Source organism: Thalassophryne amazonica, chromosome 13 (assembly GCF_902500255.1).
Source record: "Thalassophryne amazonica chromosome 13, fThaAma1.1, whole genome shotgun sequence".
Taxonomy (NCBI): domain Eukaryota; kingdom Metazoa; phylum Chordata; class Actinopteri; order Batrachoidiformes; family Batrachoididae; genus Thalassophryne; species Thalassophryne amazonica.
Genome location: NC_047115.1, coordinates 1,248,556 through 1,267,720, shown reverse-complemented (window position 1 = coordinate 1,267,720; position 19,165 = coordinate 1,248,556). Strand labels below are relative to the sequence as shown.

At 47.0% G+C, this 19,165-nt stretch overlaps 1 protein-coding gene across 1 annotated transcript; it reads left to right on the top strand.

The window, feature by feature from the left end:
- Window positions 1-793: 793 nt before the first annotated feature.
- Window positions 794-17,710, top strand: sult6b1 (sulfotransferase family, cytosolic, 6b, member 1). The gene is made up of 7 exons (XM_034185474.1): window positions 794-1,069; window positions 3,113-3,225; window positions 4,954-5,043; window positions 6,127-6,250; window positions 16,666-16,760; window positions 16,964-17,120; window positions 17,556-17,710. Exons 1-7 carry the CDS (start codon window positions 901-903, stop codon window positions 17,681-17,683), a joined length of 876 nt encoding a protein of 291 aa, XP_034041365.1. The 5' UTR covers window positions 794-900; the 3' UTR covers window positions 17,684-17,710.
- Window positions 17,711-19,165: the final 1,455 nt, after the last annotated feature.

Sequence of the window (19,165 nt, the reverse complement as noted above, 5' to 3'; positions counted from 1 at the left end):
CTGTGAGGTGGTTCAGACTGTGAGGTGGTTCAGACTTGTGGTGGTTCAGACTGTGAGATGGTTCAGACTTCTGGTGGTTCAGACTCGGTGGTGTTTCGGTCTGTGAAGCGCTTCAGACTCGTGGTGTTTCGGTCTGTGAAGCGCTTCAGACTGTGAGGTGGTTCAGACTTGTCGTGGTTCAGACTGTGAGGTGGTTCAGACTGTGAGGTGGTTCAGACTTGTGGTGTTTGAGACTGTGATGTGGTTCAGACTTGTCGTGTTTGAGACTGTGAGATGGTTCAGACTGAGAGGTGTTTCAGACTGAGAGGTGTTTCAGACTGAGAGGTGGTTCAGACTGTGTGGGGTTCTTGTCTGGTGAATGTTGCACAGACGTGTCATTTGCCACGCCTCCTCACATGGACATGCATGTTGAGGTTGAGGTTCTCTTATTTAACGTGGGTAACCAACGGAAGTCTCAATGAAGGACTTATTTTGAGAAGGACCCACGTGTGTCTCACTCCTCAGCACTGTTGTTCAGAGTGCCAGTTGGGAGCGTGGCTGCAATCCAGGAAGTGAACCCGAATTGCTGCAAACTGTTACACCCCCTCCCTGTGGTGGTGTGTTTAATGTGTGTTTTTAATGTGTTTATAACTTCAGGAAGAGGAGCCTGGTGTCTCCTCCTCTTCCTTTTACTACAGCATGCCATTGACTCTCTCCCTCCCTCTCTCTTCCTCTCCGTCTCTCTTCCTCTCTGCCTCTCTCTGTCTCTCGCTCTCCCCCTCTCTCTGTGTTGCTCGCTCGCTCGCTCACTCACAGGACAGCTTCTCTTTTTCTTGTTTTCCGTTCGTTGGCAGATCTGAAGCCGGACTCGCTCTCTGATATTTGCTCTCCGCTCCAGAAGACGTCTGTGATCGTGTGAAGATGGAGGCCAAGCTGCACAAGGCCAGTGAAGTGAAGGATGAGGACAAATTGTACCGATATAACGGTGTGTTGTACCCGTCCATCGTTTGTCCTGAAGACCATCTGAAGGCTCTGGACGGCTTCCAGGCCCGAGAGGACGACATGCTGCTGGTGGCTTATCCCAAATGTGGTAATTACAGATCACCAGATTTGACCTGTGACCGTCATGCCACTGAGTGCTTTAGCACTAAAATCAAAACTTCTGATTCAAGTTCAACACTGCATGTCTGAAATACAGAAGTTCAGGTTTGAACTTTGGTGTGTGGATGAGACAGTAAGATTGTCTTCTTTAGAAAAGCCGCCGCTCGCACCCTGGAAAGTGCAGACACATTGATTGATTTCAAATCTGATGAACTTTGATGCACCTGATCAATGCAAAAAGCCTCTGTTTAGCCTATGTTATACTGGTTGGTGGTGGGAAGCTGCAGTGATTGATGATGGATTGGGAGCAGGTATGGTTGACAGTCAGACAGTCAGGTTGGTTCGTCACATAAATCAGCTAAGTCGGCGAAATAAACTGTTACATTGTGGTTTTTTTCACCGTTCATTTGTTCTAAAACACAAATAACCCCTTTCACACGTCCGCACAACCCCACGGAAAGGATTTCATAGAAATTTATCTGCAAAACAAAGTAACGGAGACGGCTGAGCGAGGTACGAGAGAGAGAGAGAGAGAGAGAGAGAGACACAGAGAGAGAGAGAGAGAGAGAGAGAAAGAGAGAGAGAGCAGCACATTTCCAAACAGATAAAGTTAAATCAAAAAGATAAAGTTTTTCTTTTATGAATATTATTTAACAGCAGTTACGTTCTGCGTTCCACGTCCCAACAGCCAGAGGCTGTGAGCGCGGACCGGGCCACCTGCCCTCGACTGCCACCCAGTCCTCTCTGCACCTGACCCCCATGGCCCCCTCTGCAGGTGGTGAACCCACAGGAGGGCGGACCCACGTCGCTGTTTCTGGCTGAGCCCAGCCGGGCCCCGTGGGTTAAGGCCCGCCTCGGAGTCGAGCCGCTGCTCCTCCACGTCGAAAGGAGCCAGTTGAGGTGGCTCAGGCATCTTTTCCGGATGCCCCCTGGATGCCTTGCTGGAGAGGTGTTCCGGGCACGTCCTATTGGGAGGAGGCCCCGGGGAAGACCCAGGACACGCTGGAGGGACTACGTCTCTTGGCTGGCTTGGGAACGCCTCGGGGTTCCCCGGAGGAGCTGGGGGAGGTGTGTGTGGATCGGGAGGCCTAGGAGGCTTTGCTTGAGCTGCTGCCCCCGTGACCCGACCCCGGATAAAGCGAAAGAAAATGGATGGATGGATGGATGGATTTCCAAAGTCTCAACCTGGTGTCCAACAAAGCCTAGATTTTGTGTCCAACAAAGTCTAGATTTTGTGTCTAACAAAGCCTCTGCTTTGCGGTGACCAAACCCACAGCTACTTGAATCATAGCATGAAATAAATACAAAATATAAATACGTATTCTCGTAGAATGACTTGCACACAGTGCGCTGCACACATGAATGATTGTGGTGTGTATGATGTCATAATTCTCTGATCTGACCCCGCCCACACAACCTGTTTGGCCTGTCAGGTGTGTCGCAGCGTGACACGCGATCGCATGCGATTGCACGCGATCAGACTCATTTTATTACATTCTTTTCTTACAGCTGAAGCACTTTGACAAGCATTTGGTGTCATCATGTCAGATAAACATCTAAAACATTTACTACGGGATGATGTCACACAGTGGAACTGCTTCTGAGCAACAAACCCGGCAGACCGACAACTGACTTCAGGAGGACAAGTCTGTGGTTCAGACACCACCGAGTCCGAACCACCTCACATTCTTGGAAGGAGGACCAATGAGAGATGACTATTTACTCTGTGTTTTTACAAAAAGAGATGAAGTGGCAATGAGAGAAGTGAAAACTTTTGTCTTTGTGTCTTTATCTTCCTGGCAGACCAACATAAACACTGTATTCCTGTTTTCATCGCTGTGCGTTTGAGGAATGCGATGTTTTTCTTTATGGGGAATTTGTGGCAACATTTAAAATGTTTTTAAATGTTGGCGTGCACAGCTTCATCTGTTCTCCATTAGTCACGAAACATGACCCCATAAACACTAAAACCTGCAGCGTTCTGCCCGAGGGTGCAGCCAGATGACCTTTGACACTTGCTGTGGGTCTGCAGGTTTTAACTGGGTGGTGGCTCTTATGAGGAAGATCATTACTGTGTCCACGGGGGTGAAAATGGACGTCAAGATGCCGCCGCTGATGGAGTTTTTTGGACCGAATGCCTTAAAGGTTTGTGTGTTTTTCTGATAAACACTGTAACTGAATGAAGGTTTCAGATCAGAGCGACACTGGGACTGAAGCAGTGCTTCAAATGGTCATAAAAGCATCAAACTCAACACAAATACTCCTCAGACATTATTTTGACAAAGAAAATGAGCCACTTGAATTTTCAATAAGCAGCAAGTTAGCGTCAAAATTAAAAAATGATCCAATCATACTGAAAACTGTACCACGTTATTTGTCTGAACATAGTTTGCGGATGACACCACTATCATTGGTCTCATCTAGGATGGTGATGAGGCTGCATACAGACAGGAGGTGGAACAGTTGGTCCTCTGGTGTGGTCAGAACAAACGAGCTGAACCCATCAGTGCTCCTGTGGGGCCATCTGGCCATCCTCCCAACGGTGTCTGTGTTCCAGTGGGGCCATCCAGCTGTCCTCCTGACAACGTCTGTCCCCCTGACAACATCGCTGCTCCTTTGGGGCCATCCAGCTGTCCTCACGATGATGTCAGTGTTCTAGTGGAGCCTTCTGGCTGTCCTCCTGAGGATGTCTGCGTTCCAGTGGGGCCATCTGGCCGTCCTCAATATGACGTCGGTGTTCCAGTGGGGATATCTGACCGTCTTCCTGAGGACGTCTATGTTCCAATGGGGCCAACCAGCCGTCCTCCCAATGACATTGATGTTCCAGTGAGGCCATCCGGCCATCCTCCCGATGACATTGGTGTTCCAGTGGGGCCATCCGGCTGTCCTCCCGATGACATTGATGTTCCAGTGAGGCCATCCAGCCGTCCTCCCGATGACATTGGTGTTCCAGTGAGGCCATCCAGCCGTCCTCCCGATGACATTGGTGTTCCAGTGAGGCCATCCAGCCGTCCTCCCGATGACATTGGTGTTCCAGTGGGACCATCCGGCTGTCCTCCTGAGGACGTCTGTGTTCCAGTGGGGCCATCCAGCCATCCTCCCGAGGACGTCTGTGTTCCAGTGGGGCCATCCAGCCATCCTCCCGATGACATTGATGTTCCAGTGGGGCCATCCAGCCGTCCTCCCGATGACATTGATGTTCCAGTGGGGCCATCCAGCCGTCCTCCCGATGACATTGGTGTTCCAGTGGGACCATCCGGCTGTCCTCCTGAGGACGTCTGTGTTCCAGTGGGGCCATCCAGCCGTCCTCCCGATGACATTGGTGTTCCAGTGGGGCCATCCAGCCGTCCTCCCGATGACATTGATGTTCCAGTGGGGCCATCCAGCCGTCCTCCCGATGAAGTTGGTGTCTGCCCTCCGGACTCTGCCTTCAACTTCTGTTGGCCACATGGCCACTCTCCAGACTCCTCCATGGTCTCCTGCTGGCCGCACAGCCACCCTCCAACCTCCACTGTCACCTTCAACTGGCTGCATGGCTGTGTTCCTAATCTCATCACTCTGGAATGACCACATGTTTGCTTGCCTGTTTTTGTTTTTGCACCACTTTTTAACCAAAATTGGAGTAATCTGGCTACCTATTGAAAATTCAAGTGGATTGTCTGTGTTTTGTGCCGTGTTTGGTGCTTCTATAACCGTTTGAAAGATTCCTCTGTAAATATTTTGTTATCTGTTGCACTAAAGGTGCAGACTCAAATTGTAGCTCTAAGAAAACCGTACCAGGACATCTGTACATCTGAAACTCCACCCGCTGTGTGTCACGGTTTGTTTTTTGTATTAGTCCACACTTTGTGTCTAACGTAGTATTTCCATCAGGACGTGGTCCAGGCTCCCTCTCCGAGGTTTTTGGGGACGCACCTGCACCCTGACATCATCCCTCCTTCATTCTATGAAAAGAAAACTAAGGTGAGTCCCTAAATGTTTGCACCATTCCTTCAGAGTTACCCTAATCAGGGCTTTGCTCAGGAGCACTTCAACAAGTTAAGTTTGGGAAGAGACATCAAACTGGACTTAAACCAATGTCTGTGTTCAGCTGCAGAGTTTGGATTTGAAACATCATTATTTTTACCCACCAGAAAGCCAAAAACTGGGGAGATGGATGATTGTGTAGTTATTTGTTGATGTTTATAATTATTTATTCATGGTTTATAGTTATTTATTGATGGTTTATAATTATTTGTTGACTGTTTATAGTTATTTATTGATGGTTTCTAATTATTTGTTGACTGTTTATAGTTATTTATTGATAGTTTATAGTTATTCGTTGATGGTTTGTTATTATTTATTGATGATTATAGTTATTCATTGATGGTTTCTAATTATTGATTGTTGGTTTATAGTTATTTGTTGATGTTTTTTAATTATATATTGATGTTTATAATTACTTGTTGATGGTTTATAGTTATTTATTGATGGTTTCTAATTATTTGTTGACAGTTTATAGTTATTTATTGATGGTTTCTAATTATTTGTTGACAGTTTATAGTTTTTTGTTGATGGTTTATAGTTATTGATTAATGTTTAGCGTTATTGTTTGATGGTTTATAGTTATTTATTGATGATTCTTCAATCATTTGTTTGGTTAGTGAATTGTAATATGTTTTAGATGTACATGTTTTATTTTATGGTTGTTTTTAACTGTGTACAGCACTTTGATCAACTGTGGTTGTTATAAAGCACTTTAGAAATAAAACTTGATTGATTGGTTGTTTCTAGTTTACTTTCTTTGAGTTCAGTATTTTATTTCCTTTTTTCTTCATTCTTTCACTTTGTTGTTTTGTTTGTTTGACTTCACCTTTATTAATTTGCCTTTTTTTTTATTAAACAGATAAAATGAACTTCATATGTTTGTATCTAATTTTTGGCTTTTTTTTTTTAAGGGTCAGAACGTTGGTTGTTACATGAACTCTTTTTGCTGAATGTTGGTCTTTTGTTGGTCCTTTGGGGGACTCTTTGTGATTAAATGCCATTTGGTCCAAACTGTGACAGATGCTGGTGGTCTTCAGGAACCCTAAAGACACTGTAGTGTCCTACTTCCACTTCAGCAACAACAACCCGGTGCTGCCAGACACTACCTGGGACTCCTTCTACTCCAGCTTCATGGCTGGAGACGGTGAGGACATCCCTGCTTGCATCTCCTTCACCTACTGATATGGAACTTTTTCTTCTTCTTCTTCTTCTTTTAATTCTCAGCTGCTGTAAAAAGTAAGTCCCTTTGGCTGCTCCCTTGTTTGCACTCGGGGTCGCCACAGCAAATCCAAGGTAGATCTGCATGTTGAATTGGCACAGGTTTTACGCCGGATGCCCTTCGTGAGGCAACTCCACATTACATGGAGAAATGTGGCGTTGGATTTGAACCCAGAACCTTCTGCGCTGAAACCAAGTGCATTAACCACTTGGCCACCACCCCTGCTACTAATTCTCAGCTGCTGTAAACGTTTTAAAAAAAAAAAACATAATAAATTTCAAAAACAAATGACAGCTCATTGACTCGTCAACAAAAATAATTCAAACAAGAAAGTATTAAAACTATAAATATCTTTTTAAAATTGTTAAATTTTTTTTTTTTTGTAAATGTTACACATTAAGGTAGCATTTATAGAACAATTTAAATCACATTGAGTTTTAGTTTTGTGCCCTAAGTTATAAAATTCTCCACAAGCTAATCATCAAATATCTCATGTTGCTAAATAATTGAGTTAACTGACTAACTGGATCAGCACATCTTAGCAGAATACAAAATGTTCAGTGAGGTAAAGTTCAAGTCAGTGACATGCCCGCTGGTTGAGCTAGGCTAAGAAGGTAGCAATGTCGCTACCTGAAACACAAGAAAGAGAAGTACGCTCACCTACAACTGATTATGAACTGTATTCATCTCTTTTTGGAACCTTGTACTTTAGTCGGACAGAATTTCATAAAATTGGTTTGACATGACCCTTCTAATGCCCTTACAAGGGAAAAGAGCGGTCAACGACGGTTGGATCAAATGACCGAGCAAAACATCCTCCTGAACCGCAGGATGGAGGTGAGCGCTCAGGGCGCTGCTGCAGCTCGTCCTCCTGTCGACCCTGTGCAGGATATAAACGTTCCAGTGGTGGTTCAACAACCCCTCCCACCATCCCCTGAAGCATACATAAGCCCTCCTGAGCCGTACGGAGGTTGTGTGGAGACGTGCGCGGACTTTCTCATGCAGTGTTCGCTCGTCTTCGCACAATGTCCCGTCATGTACGCGTCAGATGCTAGTAAAATAGCTTATGCTCTGCTTCGGGGTAAAGCATGCGCCTGGGCTACGGCGCTCTGGGAACAGAACTCACGGTTGTTATCAGCATACACTGGGTTTGTGGGGGAGTTCAGAACAGTGTTTGATCACCCTAACAGAGGAGAGACCGCTTCAACCGTGCTGCTGTCAATGAGACAGGGACGCGAGAGCGCAGCCGCTTATGCAGTCAACTTCCGCATCGCGGCTGCGAGGTCCGGCTGGAATAACGTTGTGCTCCGCGCCGCCTTCATAAACGGACTGTCGTTGGTTCTGAAGGAGCAGCTGGTAGCTAAGGAGGAACCACGGGATTTAGATGGGCTTATCGATCTCGTTATACGGTTAGACAATCGGTTGGAGGAACGCCGTCGGGAGCGAGGCGAAGGACGTGACCGGATACGCGCCGCCCCTCTCCCTTCCGGGTTCGAAAAGGCGCCGCCCTCCCCACGCTCCACAACCACAGCGCTCCGTGGGGTAACAGCTCCCCCTGCTGACGTTGTTAGGGAAACGCACAGGGCCAAAATGAGTAGGCTGATCCGCGGGGAGTGTTTTCTCTGCAGCTCAAAGGAGCACATACAGAAAAACTGCCCCAAACGGCCAAAACGACAACATTCGCCCTTAAAGACTGGGCTAAGGGGGGGTCAAAACATTCAATTGAGACACACACAGATTGCCACACGACTCCCAGTCACAATCCTGAGCGGGGATTTAACCCTTCAAGCCCCAGCACTGGTGGACATGGGGTCAGAAGGGAATCTGCAAGACAGCAGATGGGCAAGGGAGGTAGGGCTCCCTCTGGTGGCGCTTCCTTTGCCATTACAGGTTCGGGCACTAGATGGCACCCTCCTCCCTTTACTCACACACAAGACACAACCAGTAACTCTGGTGGTGTCTGGAAACCATCGGGAGGAGTGTTATGTGTCGGACGCAGCTCGGAGAACCGACCAGCGTTTGAAGGACCCAGTATGAAATAAGCAGAGCACGGTACAAAGGCTAACTGAATTTAATACATAACAGTGATGTGATACAAAAACAACAAAAGAGTGTGCAGTCTGGCGTGGTGGTGATACGGTGCGCTCCCAGCAGCGCTAACGGTCCGGAGCCAGAAGCCGTTCGGACCCAAGGACCCCGCCGACACCCCCCAGGTGGCCGCAACAAACCGAGTCTGTGAAAGAAGGAACCATTATGTGAGTCCACACTCTACACACAGAGAGAACACTCAAAGGTGTACATAAACAGCAAACACTTCCTGGCTTAATTACTAATCAGCTTCTCAACCTGCAGGCATGGAACATCCAGTTCACAAAACTCCACTGCAGTGGAAGCCGATACATGACTAACGTACAGCTCAATATAATAAGGTGTGAGGGACACCACATTTACTGACTGTATAAACATTAGTCACAAAATCTAACGTACCTCAGGAAGTGTGCTGACGAGCGTGAGACCTCACCCCCTCCTCTTTCACAGACCGTGCATCAAACCCTGGACGTTCTCTGCATCCACTGATCAATCAATCAATCAATCAATTTTTTTTTATATAGCGCCAAATCACAACAAACAGTTGCCCCAAGGCGCTTTATATTGTAAGGCAAGGCCATACAATAATGATGTAAAACCCCAACGGTCAAAACGACCCCCTGTGAGCAAGCACTTGGCTACAGTGGGAAGGAAAAACTCCCTTTTAACAGGAAGAAACCTCCAGCAGAACCAGGCTCAGGGAGGGGCAGTCCTCTGCTGGGACTGGTTGGGGCTGAGGGAGAGAACCAGGAAAAAGACATGCTGTGGAGGGGAGCAGAGATCGATCACTAATGATTAAATGCAGAGTGGTGCATACAGAGCAAAAAGAGAAAGAAACAGTGCATCATGGGAACCCCCCAGCAGTCTACGTCTATAGCAGCATAACTAAGGGATGGTTCAGGGTCACCTGATCCAGCCCTAACTATAAGCTTTAGCAAAAAGGAAAGTTTTAAGCCTAATCTTAAAAGTAGAGAGGGTGTCTGTCTCCCTGATCTGAATTGGGAGCAGGTTCCACAGGAGAGGAGCCTGAAAGCTGAAGGCTCTGCCTCCCATTCTACTCTTACAAACCCTAGGAACTACAAGTAAGCCTGCAGTCTGAGAGCGAAGCGCTCTATTGGGGTGATATGGTACTACGAGGTCCCTAAGATAAGATGGGACCTGATTATTCAAAACCTTATAAGTAAGAAGAAGAATTTTAAATTCTATTCTAGAATTAACAGGAAGCCAATGAAGAGAGGCCAATATGGGTGAGATATGCTCTCTCCTTCTAGTCCCCGTCAGCACTCTAGCTGCAGCATTTTGAATTAACTGAAGGCTTTTAGGGAACTTTTAGGACAACCTGATAATAATGAATTACAATAGTCCAGCCTAGAGGAAATAAATGCATGAATTAGTTTTTCAGCATCACTCTGAGACAAGACCTTTCTGATTTTAGAGATATTGCGTAAATGCAAAAAAGCAGTCCTACATATTTGTTTAATATGCGCTTTGAATGACATATCCTGATCAAAAATGACTCCAAGATTTCTCACAGTATTACTAGAGGTCAGGGTAATGCCATCCAGAGTAAGGATCTGGTTAGACACCATGTTTCTAAGATTTGTGGGGCCAAGTACAATAACTTCAGTTTTATCTGAGTTTAAAAGCAGGAAATTAGAGGTCATCCATGTCTTTATGTCTGTAAGACAATCCTGCAGTTTAGCTAATTGGGTGTGTGTCGTCTGGCTTCATGGATAGATAAAGCTGGGTATCATCTGCGTAACAATGAAAATTTAAGCAATACCGTCTAATAATACTGCCTAAGGGAAGCATATATAAAGTGAATAAAATTGGTCCTAGCACAGAACCTTGTGGAACTCCATAATTAACTTTAGTCTGTGAAGAAGATTCCCCATTTACATGAACAAATTGTAATCTATTAGACAAATATGATTCAAACCACCGCAGCGCAGTGCCTTTAATACCTATGGCATGCTCTAATCTCTGTAATAAAATTTTATGGTCAACAGTATCAAAAGCAGCACTGAGGTCTAACAGAACAAGCACAGAGATGAGTCCACTGTCCGAGGCCATAAGAAGATCATTTGTAACCTTCACTAATGCTGTTTCTGTACTATGATGAATTCTAAAACCTGACTGAAACTCTTCAAATAGACCATTCCTCTGCAGATGATCAGTTAGCTGTTTTACAACTACCCTTTCAAGAATTTTTGAGAGAAAAGGAAGGTTGGAGATTGGCCTATAATTAGCTAAGATAGCTGGGTCAAGTGATGGCTTTTTAAGTAATGGTTTAATTACTGCCACCTTAAAAGCCTGTGGTACATAGCCAACTAACAAAGATAGATTGATCATATTTAAGATCGAAGCATTAAATAATGGTAGGGCTTCCTTGAGCAGCCTGGTAGGAATGGGGTCTAATAAACATGTTGATGGTTTGGATGAAGTAACTAATGAAAATAACTCAGACAGAACAATCGGAGAGAAAGAGTCTAACCAAATACCGGCATCACTGAAAGCAGCCAAAGATAACGATACGTCTTTGGGATGGTTATGAGTAATTTTTTCTCTAATAGTTAAAATTTTGTTAGCAAAGAAAGTCATGAACTCATTACTAGTTAAAGTTAATGGAATACTCAGCTCAATAGAGCTCTGACTCTTTGTCAGCCTGGCTACAGTGCTGAAAAGAAACCTGGGGTTGTTCTTATTTTCTTCAATTAGTGATGAGTAGAAAGATGTCCTAGCTTTACGGAGGGCTTTTTTATAGAGCAACAGACTCTTTTTCCAGGCTAAGTGAAGATCTTCTAAATTAGTGAGACGCCATTTCCTCTCCAACTTACGGGTTATCTGCTTTAAGCTACGAGTTTGAGAGTTATACCATGGAGTCAGACACTTCTGATTTAAAGCTCTCTTTTTCAGAGGAGCTACAGCATCCAAAGCTGTCTTCAATGAGGATGTAAAACTATTGACGAGATACTCTATCTCCCTTACAGAGTTTAGGTAGCTATTCTGCACTGTGTTGTTATATGGCATTAGAGAACATAAAGAAGGAATCATATCCTTAAACCTAGTTACAGCGCTTTCTGAAAGACTTCTAGTGTAATGAAACTTATTCCCTACTGCTGGGTAGTCCATCAGAGTAAATGTTATTAAAAAATGATCAGACAGAAGGGAGTTTTCAGGGAATACTGTTAAGTCTTCTATTTCCATACCATAAGTCAGAACAAGATCTAAGATATGATTAAAGTGGTGGGTGGACTCATTTACTTTTTGAGCAAAGCCAATAGAGTCTAATAATAGATTAAATGCAGTGTTGAGGCTGTCATTCTCAGCATCTGTGTGGATGTTAAAATCGCCCACTATAATTATCTTATCTGAGCTAAGCACTAAGTCAGACAAAAGGTCTGAAAATTCACAGAGAAACTCACAGTAACGACCAGGTGGACGATAGATAATAACAAATAAAACTGGTTTTTGGGACTTCCAATTTGGATGGACAAGACTAAGAGACAAGCTTTCAAATGAATTAAAGCTCTGTCTGGGTTTTTGATTAATTAATAAGCTGGAATGGAAGATTGCTGCTAATCCACCGCGGGTGACGATCTCACCCGTCTGGTCACAAGGTCGAGTCTCTGGCAAATACACACTGTATACTCCAGTCTTAAATGCCACCATGTTCCAATCCATATAGATGCACCACAGCTGTGAGTCCTGACGAGCCACAAGTGATCAGGGTGAGGTCCTGATAACCTCAGCAACACAGCCACTCAGTCCCAAATGCAAGCCACCTGGAAGGAAAAACAAAAGACAGAAACAAAAAGGCAGCCAGGCCCCCCCAGCCATACAACAAGGAGATTGAGTTTTTTGTAACTCCTTCTACCTCCTGCGTGATTTTGGGCTTCCCATGGATGTTGAAGCACAATCCCCGGATTGATTGGCCATCTGGGGTGGTGGTTCAGTGGAGCGAAACCTGCCATCGGGTGTGTTTAGGATCCTCGGTTCCTCCCGGTTTACAGGCTAAGGAGGAGGTCAAAGTCCCTCCCAATCTGACGGCAGTGCCGGTTGAGTACCACGATCTTGCTGACGTCTTCAGCAAGGATCTGGCACTCACCCTTCCCCCGCACCGTCCATACGATTGTGCCATTGATTTGGTTCCAGGCGCTGAGTTCCCGTCCAGCAGGCTGTACAACCTCTCACGACCTGAGCGCGAATCAATGGAGACCTACATCCGGGACTCATTAGCTGCCGGGCTGATCCGGAACTCCACCTCCCCGATGGGGGCAGGTTTCTTTTTTGTGGGCAAGAAAGATGGCGGACTCCGTCCATGCAATGATTACAGGGGGCTGAATGAGATTACGGTTCGCAATCGATACCCGTTGCCATTGTTGGATTCCGTGTTCACCCCCCTGCATGGAGCCAAAATCTTTACTAAGCTGGATCTTAGAAATGCGTATCACCTGGTTCGGATCCGGAAGGGAGACGAATGGAAGACGGCATTTAACACCCCGTTAGGTCACTTTGAGTACCTGGTCATGCCGTTCGGCCTCACCAACGCCCCCGCGACGTTCCAAGCCTTGGTTAACAACGTCTTGCGGGACTTCCTGCACCGATTCGTCTTCGTATATCTGGACGATATTCTCATCTTTTCTCCGGATCCTGAGACCCATGTCCAGCATGTACATCAGGTCCTGCAGCGGTTATTAGAGAACCGACTGTTTGTGAAGGGCGAGAAGTGCGAGTTTCACCGCACGTCTTTGTCCTTCCTGGGGTTTATCATCTCCTCTAACTCCGTCGCCCCTGATCCAGCCAAGGTTGCGGCGGTGAGAGATTGGCCCCAACCAACAAGCCGTAGGAAGCTGCAACAGTTCCTCGGCTTCGCTAATTTCTATAGGAGGTTCATTAAGGGCGACAGTCAGGTAGTTAGCCCCCTGACAGCCCTGACCTCTCCAAAACTCCCCTTCACCTGGTCGGATCAGTGCGAAGCCGCGTTCAAGGAGTTGAAACGACAGTTCTCTACTGCGCCAGTTTTGGTGCAGCCCGACCCTAGCCGCCAGTTCGTGGTTGAAGTGGACGCCTCTGACTCAGGGATAGGAGCCGTGCTGTCCCAGAGCGGAGAGACTGATAAGGTTCTTCACCCGTGTACCTACTTTTCACGCAGGTTGACCCCGGCTGAACGGAACTATGACGTCGGCAATCGAGAACTCCTTGCGGTGAAAGAGGCTCTTGAGGAGTGGAGACACCTGTTGGAGGGAGCATCTGTGCCGTTCACGGTTTTCACTGACCATCGGAACCTGGAGTATATCAGGACCGCCAAGCGGCTGAACCCCAGGCAAGCCCGCTGGTCACTGTTCTTCGGGCGTTTTGACTTCCGGATCACCTATCGCCCCGGGACCAAGAACCAGAGGCCGGATGCCTTGTCCCGGGTACACGAAGAGGAGGTCAAAACTGCACTGTCGGATCCACCGGAGCCCATCCTGCCGGAGTCCACTATCATGGCCACCCTCACCTGGGACGTGGAGAAGATCGTCCGGGAGGCCCTGGCACGGAGCCCGGACCCAGGTACAGGTCCGAAGAACCGTTTATACGTCCCACCAGAGGCCAGAGCTGCAGTCTTGGACTTCTGTCACGGTTTCAAGCTCTCCTGTCATCCAGGGGTGCGAAGGACCGTGGCAGTTGTCCGGCAGCGCTTCTGGTGGGCGTCTATGGAGGCCAACGTCCGGGAGTATATCCAGGCCTGCACCACCTGTGCCAGGGGCAAGGCTGACCACAGGAAGGCCCAAGGACTACTCCAACCGCTTCCTGTGCCTCATCGCCCCTGGTCCCACATCGGTCTGGATTTTGTCACGGGCCTCCCGCCGTCCCAGGGCAACACCACCATCTTCACGATAGTGGACTGATTCTCCAAGGCGGCCCACTTCGTGGCCCTCCCGAAGCTCCCAACAGCCCAGGAGACAGCAGACCTCCTGGTCCACCATGTTGTCCGTCTGCATGGGATACCCACCGACATCGTCTCAGATCGTGGTCCCCAGTTCTCCTCACACGTCTGGAGGAGCTTCTGCAGGGAACTGGGGGCCACCGTGAGCCTCTCGTCCGGGTACCATCCACAGACAAACGGACAGGCAGAGCGGGCCAACCAGGAACTGGAACAGACCCTCCGCTGCGTCACATCCGCGCACCCAACGGCCTGGAGTAACCATCTGGCCTGGATCGAGTATGCGCATAACAGCCAGGTGTCTTCCGCCACCAGCCTCTCCCCATTTGAGGTGTGTTTGGGGTATCAGCCCCCGTTGTTCCCCGTGGTGGAGGGAGAGGTCGGTGTGCCCTCGGTCCAGGCCCACCTGCGGAAGTGCCGTCGGATGTGGCGCTCCGCCCGTTCTGCCTTGTTGAAGGCCCGGACGAGGGCGAAGACCCATGCAGACCGCCGGCGATCCCCAGCCCCTGCTTACCAGCCCGGGCAGGAGGTGTGGCTGTCCACGAAGGACATCCCCCTCCAAGTGGACTCCCCCAAGTTGAAGGACCGGTACATTGGACCTTTCAAGATCCTCAAAATCCTCAGTCCTGCCGCAGTGAAGCTCCGACTCCCAGCTTCACTGCGGATCCACCCGGTTTTTCATGTGTCCAGACTCAAGCCTCACCACACCTCACCCCTCTGTGCTCCCGGTCCGGCGCCGCCTCCTGCCCGGATCATTGACGGGGAGCCGGCTTGGACAGTGCGCCGGCTCCTGGATGTCCGTCGAATGGGCCGGGGGTTCCAGTATTTGGTGGACTGGGAAGGGTATGGACCCGAAGAACGCTCCTGGGTGAAGAGGAGCTTCATCCTGGACCCGGCCCTCCTGGCCGATTTCTACCGCAGACACCCGGACAAGCCTGGTCGGGCGCCAGGAGGCGCCCATTGAGGGGGGGGTCCTGTTGTGTGGGCCGCCAGAAGAGGATGTACTGCTGGCCCACCACCAAAGGGTGCCCTGCCTGAAGTGCGGGCTTCAGGCACGAGAGGGCGCTGCAGCCACGGACACAGCCGGGAGTGACAGCTGTCACTCATTAATTCCTGACAGCTGTCACACATTCTTCATCATCGCGCTCCATAAAGACCAGACATCATCTCCACCTCATCGCCGAGATATCATACTTCATTGGAGGTAATATCCTCAGCCTTTGTGGAAATATTGAGAATCTGTTTATTGTGAGTGTTTGCAGGAGTTCCGGTCCTTTTGTGGAGGCTGTGCAATACGGCACTCTTTTTCCTCTGAGGACGCGCTGCAAGTATTAAGTGAGAGGTGGAGGTGGCATTCCCACCGCTGTTGTTACTGGGTGTACACACACCCACACTTGACTGTCTTTGTTCTTCGCCAGCAGTACCAGATCCGACAGTCGGGGACGGTGATCACCTGGGAATTCGGGACTTGGCGGCTCCAGTATTCACCAGGTTCTGTGGGGGCGGAAATCGTGTGGTTCTGGCTCTTCTCAGGACAGACGTCTTCTATCCTCGAGCCTGCCCACACGTCACCTTTGTAATTTGACTGTAATTATATTCTGAGATTGTCTGTATGTTCGTTGTGCACGTTTCACAACATTAAATTGTTACCTTTTGGCTCATCTATTGACCGTTCATTTGCGCCCCCTGTTGTGGGTCCGTGTCACTACACTTTCACAACAAACAGTCTAAGTCTCCTCTCTAGTACCCTGTCATATAGGCTTTCCCAGGGATGCTGAGAAGTGTGATTCCTCTATAATTGGAACACACTCTCCGGTCGTCTTTTTGAAAGATGGGGACCATCACCCCAGTTGGCCAATCCAGAGGTACTGTCCCCAACTTCCAACAACATCATATAAGCATGTCACCAAGGAGTTTTTTGAGTAGCTCGGTTATGTCCATGAGGGCATCAGATCCACCCCAGTCTTCCATCCCTACCTCCTCAGTGGAGGGCATGTCAGTAGGGCTGAGGAGATCCTCAGAATGTTCTTTTCACCACCTGACAAAATCCTCAGTCCAGTTTAGCAGCTCTCCTCCCTGGACTCAGAGCTGCCTTTTTTTCTTGACCCACCTCACACTTTTCCAGAACCTACGGGACCTTGGAATTGTAATATAACATGTTTAATGCAGAAAGGAACTTTTTAAATATAATCATATTAATAAACAACATTTTGAGAGACTGTAAATTTAAGATAATTTTATGGGTGCATCACAAAAGAAGGTGTGTCCAGGACATTTAAATAATTTTGTTTGTTTGTTTTTGGGTTGGTTGGCCTTCTGGCAGTTGCCTGGGGATCATACTTTGAGCACGTGTTGGCCTGGGAGAAGAAGCTCAACGACCCCAACGTCATGCTCGTCACCTATGAAGAACTGAAACAGGTGAAGACAAAGAACCTGATCAACCTCAAATGTTGTTACACACTGACAAGTTTCTCACCTGCAGACATGCGTAAAACCACCTTGTCTTTGATGTTTTTTTAGTTGTTGCATTAACTTCAAGTCATCTTTATGAAGTGATCTCAGGGGTACCATAGCGGAACTCTGTGTCTGAGGCGGTTCTGATTCTGTGTCTGGTCCTACAGGACCTGAGGTCCAGCGTCCGCCAGATTTCTGAATTCTTCAGCTTCAGCCTGACGGACGATCAGGTGCAGCAGATCTCAGACGAGGGCACCTTCGCCGCCATGAAGGACAGCGCTGCTGCCTCCCACGGTGTCATGAAAAACGTCTTCTTCAGGAAAGGTCTGAACTCTTTTTCACATGCTGATAGTTTGCACTTTAACCTTTTGAATCTCAGGTGATGTCTGGGTTTTGGGTGCTGGACTCTGAGGTTTCTGAGAGACACCCTGCAGACACCAGACCGCACTGAAGCAGCCACAGTTTGAAGACACCATCGTACATCAGTGTCCAAGCATCTTTGTCATTTCATGACTAAAGTTCAGCCTGTGCTAACGGCTCACTGAATGGAAGATGGATTGTCCAGAGCTGCCAAAGGTTCTAATAATTTGCTTCCAGTCACTAAAAGTCATTGAATCAGCTGATGGACCTTCTGTGCCCTCGACTGGATTTAAGAGTTCTCGGTGTTACAGCGCATGCATGTGCATGCTGTTTCATTTTGTTCTTGTGTATTTTGAAGTATAATGGGGCCGTTATTATTGTGATTGTGTCTTTGATCAGGAGAGATTGGAGACTGGAAGAACCATTTCACAGCAGAACAGAGCCAAAAGATGGATGAGGCCTTCAACAAACACCTGTCAGGAACCAGGCTTGGAACCAAGCTCAACTATGACCGCTACTGCCAGTAGGAAGCAAGAAAAGGAAGGAAGACAGATGAGTAGGATGTAGGAGGACTGCTTCAGGTATTTTTCTGCCTTACCTGGATTAAACCCTAACCCCAACCATGGGGGCAATTTTAATTTCCTATTTGGAGATATATATATATATATATATATATATATATAAAATCATAAAAGAGAATTTAAAAACACTCAGGACAATGGGACATGTGATGCCATCAATAAGTAAAATAGGAAGGATGACTGAAGTGCAAAGGTCAGCAAAAATAAAAAAAGATTTGAATTTGAATATTGCACAAAAGCATGAAATATTGCACAAAAATCTGAGTGCAGGAGATGACAGTGTGCTGTGTCATGATGGTACTTTTCATCTATCATGTTTTTTTTATGCTCCTGCATCTCCTTCCAGAGGGCATCAGTTTCAGGTGCTGCTCAGGAGCCGAGTAGTCATGAATAATCTTTCTCACTCTACAGAAGCACCGAGGGCTAGTGGTGCCATCCAGGGAGGTCAAAGGCCATAAACTGACCTTATGACCCCCTGCAGCATCTCCCTGTCACCTTGCCAGTTATTACATTATACACCAGTATAAATACAAAATATAGTATTTTTATCACCTCTATGAAGAATGAAGGATAAAGTAATTTGGAAGCCCACCGTGAAACAGAAGAGAGCAAACTCTGCAGCCAACATTCTCCACTAACTGACAGAGCAGCTCGGTCGCTACTCTGACTGTTTGGCCTCTTCTGTGATGTCATAAGGTGAAATAAAAAGAGAAGTTACTTTTTGTTGTCTACTGAAGTTGAACCAGATCACCACCAAAATGAACCAAACTTTGCCCGAGGCGTGCATGATGAGACAAGAGTCCCTGCAGATGGAGTGAAGCGCATGACCTCTGCCCTCTTCTGCTGATTGGACGAGGTCATAAAAGACAACTAATCCTGCACATGCCACATTTTACAGGATTTTGTTGCAGTCTGTTTATTGTTCTAACTTTATGAGACTCGTGGTTTACATCATCACCTCCTTGAACTGACAGAGGCGGGATCTGTCTGTCTGTGTGTGTGTGGACATGAACTAATGAATGATATCTTGTGGAGAGATGAGTCGAATGAATTTTGGGGGTTGTCTTCATGTGAATCTGACTTTTTCCTTTTATTTTTCTCTTTAACATTCCCACTTTATGATGTCACAAAGAGCTGATCTGTGGGCTCATGGAAGTTAAAGTGGCCTTCGCCCTGAAAGTACAAACAAATATTTGGGACTCCAACATGAAAATAATGTGATTTTTAAAAAAAATCTTTTCAGATACAACGTGACAAGAAGATGTTAAAGATAAAGCTGACGTTTTATCCCCCATAAATGTGAAGGATTTTTAAAAAAATTCAATAATAAAAATTTCTCATTGATTATGCAGAAAAATATCAGATTAAAAGTGTAATATGGGCTTTTATAAACAGGCACATCATTCTTTTGTACATGTTGAAAAATAA